The sequence below is a fragment of the Lygodium microphyllum genome, chromosome 22 (genome assembly GCF_053477565.2).
Source record: "Lygodium microphyllum isolate KBCC chromosome 22, Lygodium_microphyllum_v1.1.10, whole genome shotgun sequence".
NCBI classification, from domain to species: Eukaryota; Viridiplantae; Streptophyta; class Polypodiopsida; order Schizaeales; family Lygodiaceae; genus Lygodium; species Lygodium microphyllum.
Genome location: NC_141156.1, coordinates 137,619,175 through 137,629,701, shown reverse-complemented (window position 1 = coordinate 137,629,701; position 10,527 = coordinate 137,619,175). Strand labels below are relative to the sequence as shown.

At 38.7% G+C, this 10,527-nt stretch overlaps 1 protein-coding gene across 1 annotated transcript; it reads right to left on the bottom strand.

The window, feature by feature from the left end:
* Positions 1 to 2,757: 2,757 nt before the first annotated feature.
* Positions 2,758 to 4,600, bottom strand: LOC148017669 (uncharacterized). The gene is made up of 2 exons (XM_087662944.1): positions 4,443 to 4,600; positions 2,758 to 4,242 (listed from the first exon to the last, which is right to left on the bottom strand). The coding sequence occupies exons 1-2, from the start codon at positions 4,464 to 4,466 to the stop codon at positions 3,205 to 3,207; spliced, it is 1,062 nt and encodes a 353-aa protein (XP_087519070.1). The 5' UTR covers positions 4,467 to 4,600; the 3' UTR covers positions 2,758 to 3,204.
* Positions 4,601 to 10,527: the final 5,927 nt, after the last annotated feature.

The window sequence follows — 10,527 nt, the reverse complement described above, 5'->3', positions numbered from 1 at the left end:
GGTTAAGGAGATTTGTTGAATGAAGTAACAAAATTCTTCACATAAAAATGATACAATCAAACATTACAAACAAAACAAGAATGCTTTGGATTTTGAAAAAAGGTTGCAGTAGTGAAATCAAAGGGATTCAAACGTTCCAACATCTGAAGATATAGGCAGTGTTTTCCAAAACTAACCACAACACTCAAGCATCCAACAAACCCTCCCTGTATGATCAATGTTGATATAGACAAATTCCATTGCAACTTGTATTTATAGTAGGATAGTCAAGTCACTCTAAGAATGCTTTATCTTCTACTTCAACTTTATGTACCATTCCCTCTTACTACTTACATTACATCATTAAATTAAGTGAATTTTCACCCATTTGTAAATCTTATAAAGCCAAAGTGCTTGGAGTGGGAACCACAACAACAACAGAAACAAAAGTTACCATATCAAAATGTCTAGGAGAATATTGATTCCCCTTTATTCTCATTTTGTAAATCTTGAATCAACAAAAAAAGTGGGAAGCATGGTGAGTCATATGAATTTGTTATTGAAACCCTCATGCAACAAATTGTTGGAAACCTCTATTATTAAAAAGTAGGTTTTAGGCTTGAAATTTCATTAACTTTGGAGCTAGTACACTCAATTTACTTTGCCAAGATGTATGTCATAGAAAGGGGTTCTAACCAATTCTTTATAGCATTCACCATCTTCTATTATTCAAGTGTTGAGAGTAACCTAGAACTTGAGAGATGAATGAAAGTAATAGATCTAGAACTATGGCATTGCTATAATTGATGAAAAAATTGATAGAACATTACTAAGTAGCATGGAAATGCAAACAATGAAGATGCAAGAATAAGTTGCAAAATAACTTTAAAGTAAAAACTTGCATTGCTTGAAGCAAGTTTGAACTCAAGCTTATGGGATTTTCAGAGTCCATATTGCACCATGTGCACGTGCACATATGCACATGCACACACACACACACATACACAAATAATAAAATGCACTATAACAACACATGGGCCAAGTATATTGTTATATAGGTTCTTACCAAGTTTAAACTCATGGTTTGGTGTTCTCACACTCCCATATTGCATGCACCCATATGTTGCAATAAGTACTATAACAGAGACCCCCTAAATGGTGTACCATGTGAAATCTAGACATACTATGGCACCTAGAGACACAGCTTTCTCCCCCACCCTACACCCCTTGTTAATATTTGCATGGCATTTAATCAACTAGCCACTAGTGTGTAGGTGATTTCTTTTAATATGGTATGGTGGTCCTTCACTTAACATATATATGATCAATTAATAACTAACTACATGACTCCAACATCAACTTTTTATTAGCCAAATCCTTTGCATTGCTTACATTTTTGTAACATGTTTTATCATCATGACTAGTTCTATCACAAATAGAGCCTATCGTGTCCTCTTATTGGCTCTATTTGGAGGCTATTTACTATATATATTGAATACTCTAACTATAATTTAAGAATTTCATGTCAATGAGGCGGCCCATCATCCTCTACACAAAATCTTTGTAAAGAAATTATTAAAGAATTATTTTTCCTTTGTAGATCATTGTAAGTTATGTCTTAATGTTTAAATAATTTGGAGGAAAGATTTACATGGTTTTCAACATAGTTCAACTCATTGGAGGAATTTATTGTTTTGAAGCAATCATAAAGAGTCTAAAGTTTCTAACACTCATACATCTTGTCTTAAATATACACATGAAATTAGTTAGCAAACTATGACTTAGCATAACTTGTATAATATTTAGGGCTCAAAGTTACCAGGTTAAATTCAAGCATCCATAACTTATATAATCTTCCTTTTAGTAACATAAGTTATGTATCTTGTCCTATTTTTGAAGATCAAATTATGCCCCCTTTCTTGCAAATTTCCATTTATCAAGTATGACTCTATCCTTTCTTCTACAAGCATTGATTAAGAAAGATAAAGTCAACTGACATGGTATGAGAACATCATGGATAGTCAAAGCACTTAGTAGAAGAAAATTTGCATCAATGAACAAGGCTAGATTTTCATAAGGAACTCATCATGGTACAAAAATGCGTCTTTACTTGAGTAATAGTTCCATTTTATATTATTTGCTTAGCATGTTGTTGGAAGGAGATACTATCATGAGCTTCAAGTAAATGGGGCAAAAGAACATTTTGAGTTGTTGAACATTTCACTTAAGAAGATTAGGAGGGATTATATAATGGGTTCTCAATCTAGCAAACACATGATAGTTAAGGCAAGAATGTCGAATTCTCATGCTTTGAATAAAAGTAATGGTAGTTCTTACATTGTTTATAAATGTTTTATATTTCCTCCATTTTGATTGGTAAATCTAGGTAGATTTGTTTAACTAAAAGGATAAAGAGACCGATGAGGAGACAATCATATCCCTATCTCCCCACATTTAAACTTCCATAGACCCATTCTTCTTATTTTCTCAACGTGGGTAGTATTTACTATTAATGGAAATTTATCCATGCATTATTTTTTTTTAAACATAGGTAGGATTTTATACATTGATCTCTCCCTTAATTTGTTGCATATCAGGTTATGATGAATTTAGTTAGCATCAAAATATTTTCCTTTTCCAAACAAGTGTGCTTATAAGACTAGAGATGCATATGTTGCAGGGTTGGATGTGAGACACAAATCATCTCGAACGAAGTTTACATGCACATTATGTTACAGTATTTATTCTGATAAGAGTCTCAGAATGGAAAAAAAACTCTTAAATCAATATACTTTGCATTGATGTGGTGACCTCTTGATCACAAGCACTAATGCATTTACATTTTAAGAAAGTTGATAGCTTGTCCCATCCCCAATGAGAAGAAAGATGATTACACATCCCACAACTTACCAAAATCACAAAAATCTAAAATCCCCTCCACGTGCAAGTCCATTATCTTGTGGGTTATAAACTAAACCATGTGCTTGTTCATGTGCAAGTCCGCATCCACAGAGGACGGGACTCCACTCCCTTCCTCTCCTTCCACCAAGAAGAAGACTTGGGATAAGTAAATGCAGGGATCCACAAAACAAGGCGACAAGCCATCACACCATGAAGCCATGCATCAACTCTTATGCAAAGTTGTTTATTGTTGTGAGTTGTGTTAGTTGAGATGTTAGCTAGGGCCTATAACATTTCAAATGTGTGTGAATTTTGCGAGTTCTCTTAGGGGACGTGTGGATGGGGGGGTTTGGGACGTCTAACAAGACGCAAGAGGTTTTGCTGAGGGACATAAATGAACTGGATGGCATCACCGACGTCGTAGTTGTGGTGCTCGATAAATTTGGTATAGTCTTGCTTGTGCATGATAGCGTAGGTTGGCCGCCGAGCCAGCTCCATGCGCCATGTCCGATTGTTCTCGTCCAGGACGTCAAGCGTCTGATCGAATTGGAAGACGAGATCCGGAGCCTTTCCTATTATGGCATCGAAGACCTTCCTGGGCAGCGCCAGGCGAGCCTGACTCTTCTCTACGTCGGTCTTCGTCAGCGTCTTCTCAGTCAAGTACACTTCTCCTGCAGCAACCGGTGCCGCCGGTTCCACTGCCGCCTCCGCCCCAAGGAGCGCCACCACCGGGGTATGCGGCAGCGGCGATGGCGGCGGCAGTGGTTGGCCCCCCACAGCCTGACCACGTGGCAACAGAGGTGCTGCCGCATGGCCAGGACCTGCCACAATTACCCCACCACCCCGGCCCAAGCCAGGCGGCATCTGCCGTGGTGGTGGGGATGACCGCCACCCAGGCCGCCTGGGTGGCGCCCGGAATGCCCTTAACTCCAAGGGCGCAAGCGGCAGGAAATGCGGCAGCTCCAAGCTTCCCGCATCACCACCACCTCCTACACCACCGCCTCCTAACGATGGTGGTGGGGACGGCAGCCGTTTACCACCACCACCGCCTGGTAAGGACGGCGGTGGGGACGGCAGCCCCCGCGGCTGCGGTGCCTTCGACGAGGGGACACGTGGCTTCTTCGTCGGGGCCGGCACGAGTTCTGCCGCCAACTTGATAACTGGCTTCCTCTGCCGGACCGGCCGGGGGGACCTCGGCGGCGGCGGTGGCGGCACTGTCTTTCCTCTCCTTTTTCTCTTTGGACCCTCCTCGTCGCAGGTCTCATCATTATAATCCTCATGATTGGGAGGCGTCTCCTCGTCGTCCGGCACGTCCAGCTGCGATTCAGTCTCCCTCGGCCGCCGCGCCGGGGACGGCGGTCCCTTCATCGCATGCAATAACAATCACGAAAGTTATTATAACAGCACGTCGTCATAAGACAGCCATCGCTCTCTCTCTCTCTCTCTCTCTCTCTCTCTCTCTCTCTCTCTCTCTCTCTCTCTCTCGCCAATCAATGCTCCGCCCCCGCCCCTCTCTCTCTCTCTCTCTCCATCGAACAGCATGCATTTGGGACATCACTTACCGGGATCATCGAATCAGGCTCCATGTCGCCCTCCTCCGACGTCGTGATCGACAAGCCCTCCTACCGGCGAATAGACTCCATTAGCCGCGACTGCACGCACGCCTCATCGCCTCTCGCCACGTCGTCCATCTAGTACTACTCTCTGCAGTATATTTGAAGGTTTATTGTGGGCTAAAGGGGTCGTGTCGTAGTGGATCATGTGTGGTTTGATCTTCGGGGGTGAGTGAGTTCAATCTCTGTATCTCGAACCGACCCCTGAGCCGCAGCACTAATTTATTCATGTCCAAGATATATTTTAATTTGTGCTTACAAAAATCTATTCACATCCAATGAATAGTCCAAGGTCCAATGAATAGTGATTTCCTCAAATGTTTTCTAGGATGGCATCTAACTTTGTTGTGATTACTTGAGATTTCTGCATTTGTGCTTGTTATAGCTATAGCAATGTTTCCTTATGTGGTTATAATTATTGCAATAGAAGTATTTTAGGTATCCATGTGCATCGTTTGGTGGTAGTTGCCTCCTATTTTGTGCCATTGTCTATAATTATCTGGTGTAGTATTGCCTTCTCCTTTGGGCGTATTGAGCATTTTGCACATCTATTTCCATTGGTATAGGCTGATTAAACTATTGTTTTTGTGTGGCTAGTTAGTTTTGATGTGTCGTATCTATGTGGCTATTTGCTTCTATCCTCTACATGGTGAAATCTTGTTAGTCCTTAATCACAAACTCTTCTTGAAATATCATGTATTAATTGGGGTTTCGAAAAGAAAAGCTTCATCTCTTTAGGCATGGTTGGATCTTCCCATAAGAGAAGTTGATTTACTTTGAGAATAAACTAAGCCATGGGCTCATTTGGTTTTTGTTTTCAGTTGTCAAGTTATTGTAAATTAGCTTGAGTGACGTTTTATTGAGAAAAGTCTCTTACTAATGCTTTTTTCCATAATGGACCAATTTTATTTTATTTAAAGGGTTGCTACATGAACCAAGTTGAGACAATACCTTCCAACAATATTCATATTTCCAACAATTTCTGTTCTTCACCCTAGCTGGTGGTATGAACTGCCAAAATTTCAAAGCATTACAAACATTGAATCGATACAAAATAGTGAAATGCTAATTGTACTTGCTATCAAGGTCGGGACAAACATGGCATATCTTGTGCCAATTGTGGGATTTTAGTCATGTTACTTGGTCATCTTTAGAAAAAGTAAACATGAGAGAACGCATCATACCCATTGGGGTATCGATAGACCTAAAAATTTACTTCACCACATGTGCTATTCTTTAGTGGACAAGACCTAAGGAGTACAAGGTAGTTACATACAACCATTAGAGCTTGATTGTGACCAAGTGCCTCCATCTTGCCTACCTCTTTCAAATTCATATGTGCCCCTATAGTGTCTCTCTTTGGTCCCACAATAAGTTGCCCACATTCTTGAAAATGTGCATGGGATCCAATGAATTGTTGATCCATATGTGGGTCCAATATGGCAGCTCATAGAAAACTAAGAACCGTTATATTCTGCTTGGAGACGACTCCTTGTGGACCATTTTTCACTTATACTAGCTTTGGGCATTCATTCGTGTTAGAGGTCGTCCAAGAAAACCTACCCTCAATTCATGGACCTCCGATAAGAAAGCAATGCGCCCTTGATATATCATCTTCTTCATGGTCTCTGACCTTCAGGAGTCTAATTGTGGTCCACACAGTGGATATGCATGATAACTTAAGATAACCAGACATGTCACAATATCCCTATCTAGTCAACACAAACATAAATGAGCCATATTAGATATCAGCAATGAGAACAAAAGCTAATTTACCTGAGCACTCTCCAAATTTGGAAAAGTCATGCATGGTCCACATAAGAATGGCTCATATCATTAGGGCCAAAACGTTTCAAAATGGCACTCGTAACAAAATAATTAAGTTGCTAATTAGAAGAGGTTTAGAAGAGAAAAACCCTCTAAATTTGGCTACTTGAACATGATTAATGAGAGAATGTATGATTCATTTAAGAGGTCAGGTATTAAATATCATCAATCTTTAATGGATGTTAAGTGTCACCTTTTCAATCTTATTCTCTTGGAAATTGCAAAATCTTGTATTTTTGAATTTTCGCACCAAAAAACGCCGCTCATTTATTCATCGACGTTCATTTTATGCACCTCTCTTTCCTATGGTTCTATTTTCCTCTCTGTGATATTGTTTCCATGTTTAGGGTTCCCTACCAAAATGTTTACCAATACCTCTTCTAGCAATACAAGCGCAGCCCCACCATGCAAGTATAAACTTACTATTCATTTAGATCATGTCTATTCATCTTGGAGAAGTATACACCATCGAGCATTATTGGACAAGGATGAAGCTAATAGGTTGCGATTACAAGGAAAGAAGCATGTAGACTTATGGATGGATGAAAATATTTATCCTCCGAACCCTTCTACAGGTAAACATCCTCCTTTTTACAATATTCACAACTTCATAAGGTATGTTGGAGATTATTGTGATGGGATGCTAATTGGCTATTGTATGAGGTTATATTCTGCATCTTTTACATTTAGAGAACAAATGCATGAAATGAAGGAAGCATTAACATTGGCACAAAAAACTATCTCTGAGCTAACGAACAAGGTTGATAATCTAGAAAACTCTAATCATTCATTGCAAGAAAATTTATTGCGCTTGAAAGAAACTTCAATAGGATTTAGACAGAGAAAAAGACCACTTAAAAATATAATGGACTTGTGTAGTCGGGTGAAGAAAATGAGACTAAATCTTGCAAAGAGATGTATCTCTAATATTTTAGATATTAATATTCGAGAGAATGATGAGAGGATTAAGCTTATTAAAGAAACCATGATAAAGAAGGACATTATAAGGATTCTTAAATCACCTAAAAATGTAGACTTGAGAAGCCAAACTCTGAAAGAGTTGGTGAAAGATTTAAAAGGAACAATTAAACCAAATGAAATAGTGGAGACATGTGACAGTATGGGCATTAGTCATAGAGGTTATCGTGCTCTCTCTAAATTTTGATTTACAAATCTTAAATGTCATAGAATAAGTGCATTTGGTTTGCCTCGGCCTCTTGTAGTTTCAATTGCTAGGACAGCTATGAATCGTAGGATTCCAGATGTTTTTGGAGAGTATATCCATATAGAAGGATCTATGCCCTATGAAAAACATAAAACAAAGGCCTTTTTTTAATACAACACATTTAATAATATTTGGATTGATCTTAAAAGAGTTCAGATTGCAATGGTCCATATGTATAAGTTTACTATCCAAGAATGTGGTGGTATTTTGAAGTTTGCACTAAAATTGGATGAAGCACGTATTCAAAAGGGACAAAAGATAGAAAAAGTCAGCATCTGTATCATGAATAGGGCATTGGATTACAGTACTGGTAGGGGGCAAGAACAACAGTTTAAGATACAATCCGAGATGGAGCTTTGGTGGATTAGTGTGGCCCAAGTACCAACTGAAAGTCATGAAATCTTGAAATGGTTATTCTCTCATACATGTATTCCTGATATTATAAAGTCTCAAAGTGAAGGTGAAATGTTGATAGTCAATGGTGTTGGTAGTTTTAATGTTGAATGGCATATGAGTGCTGACTTAAAAAGTATCAAATATATACTTGGAATAAGTAATGGGGCCAATGCAAAATATCCTTGTGTTTATTGCATGGAGAGTTTGAGATCCAAAGAATGGAGTACTTTGTAGCCAGCAAGAAAAGCCCCGACTTGGAACTCTATAGATTTGAGCAAGTTCAAAAACGTGGATGGCTTGTGGGATCCTAATCTCTCAATCTCTCTAAGGAACATTCATATTTGTACATTACATGCAAAGATTAGAATGATTGATAAGTTCCTTAGATTGCATCTTGACTATGCATATTCAATAAAACCAATATCTTTGTCAGATGACTACATTGATAAATGTGAGACTTTACTATCAAAAATGGGTTTTCATGGAGGTCAAGTTCACCTGAGAAAGGATCCAATAGCCTCAGGGAAAACATGAGAGGTCTTAGCAGATGTCTCTATGGGGGGTGCAAAATCTAGACGATTTCTATAAGAAATCATACTGGTAAACAAATGAACACATTGTGGGAGTGCTGGAGAGAGTTGTGTGCAATCACAACAAATGTGGCTAGCACACCATGAATTGCATTCCTAAGAATGGAGGTTTGGAGACAACTTGACATATTTTTTAAAATGCTCAGGGAACAAAAGATAACATCTAACTATTCAAAAGATTACAAACGTTCAATTGTGAATCTTGTTCAAGCAATTAAGGAAGCTTGGGGAGAAAAGGATATTACTTTCTACTTAATAAGATAGACATAGATTTGAACATTCTTGCTTTGAAAGAAAGGTTTAATGATTTAAACTGATTATTGCTTGTTGGGTTGTCATAGCATATTCTTCTTGTTCATGGGCCTTATTTTGTGGAAGAGCAAGGGCCCCTAGAAACTTACAATAGCCAAGGTATGGAGAAATCTCACTACCAAGCACATATGTGTTTCTTTCGGAGCACTAGACATGGAAGAGGAGCAACAAAAACCAATGCCCTTCAGGAGTTATTCAATTGGTTTTTTCGAAGACAACTTCAAAGATCGAGAACACAATAAATGCGGTGGAATCTAAAATACCGATACTATTTTCAAAATATTATATGCATGTCTAGCTTTTAAGAGCCTTTACATCCTCGTCCTCCTCGGGCATTTTTCCTTTATAATGTAAAAACTTTCTTCTCTTGTATCTAGATATGGATTTGATATGTGTTTTATTTGTTGCTAAAACATAAGATGAGTATGCCAGGAAGTATCCAGCCCTGGAGGCAGAGAAGCTGGGACCATAACCAAATATTCGGATGGCTGCTATCTTTTCCAAAAACATAACTTTCTGTACATTGTACTACAAACCTGAGTATCCAAGAATCCTTGTAAGTGCTTTAACACAGACAATTGGCCATGAGGCCTCCTCTGAGAAAGTGCTATGCAAAACCAATAGAATATTGGGATCAACCTTTGATATATAATGCCCAAGTGTAACATCATTTAGGGAGCTACCACCAACTCTCGATCCTTTGGCTCTTCCCAAGAAATTATCCTCATCTGCAATCTCCAACTGTAAAAGTAACAATCATAATGAAAAAAATGAAAATATGTATGTGGTTCCACAAAAACAAAAGAATGCATTACCATTTGATTTTCATCACTCTCAAGTTTGCTTGGATTCCATAAGCTAATTGATGTCTCCTTGACATCCTTGAGCTCCTTTATATATTCTAACTCCTCCCTTCTGAAATTGGAGATTCCAAGCTTCTCTTGAAATTGGTCAAACTCTTTGTCAGCAGCTTGTAACTCTCTCTCAACATCTTTAACCTTGCTTAAACATAGGGAAAAAGCATTTGATGCATCTATAAAATTATCATCAGACATTTGAGTATCTAATTTGAGTAAGTCCTCCTTGGACTCATTTTCAACATCCACTATGCCTTTTGCATCTATAGATGCCTCTGCAATAACTGCCACCAAGCAATAATCTTCTCTCAAATTGAAAAGAATTTGGAGATCAAACAATAATATGTACTCCTTGTCTTTAATTGGGAAAGTCAGCAAAGATGGAACAATAAGGCTTGAAGGAGTGTCAGATGGCTCATCAACCTCTATAGTGGTCTCTTCAATTACTGTCTCTGCTCTGAATTTAGCAACATCCACGTCCTTTGCAACTAATGCTTCCATTTGGGTGTCTAGTTGCTCCTCAACATCAACTTCATCTGCAATCTCTTTAAGAAGGCAACAAATAGATAATTTTGAGGTTTCTTTATGCTTTTCATCAGATCTTAGAGGGTATTTCACAAGGGCAAATACAATGAATGCAGTAGACTTAAGCATAAGCTTGCATTTTTTTGGATGTAAATAGCATAACTCAGGTGCATAAAATCTATCAAGAGAATGATAACCACATTTCTTGGTAAACAAGGACTTCTCAATGCGTGACCTTCCAACAGGGGTGTGAACATACTCCTTGAACAACAGAATATGCCAACTCTTCAAACTCTGCAAAA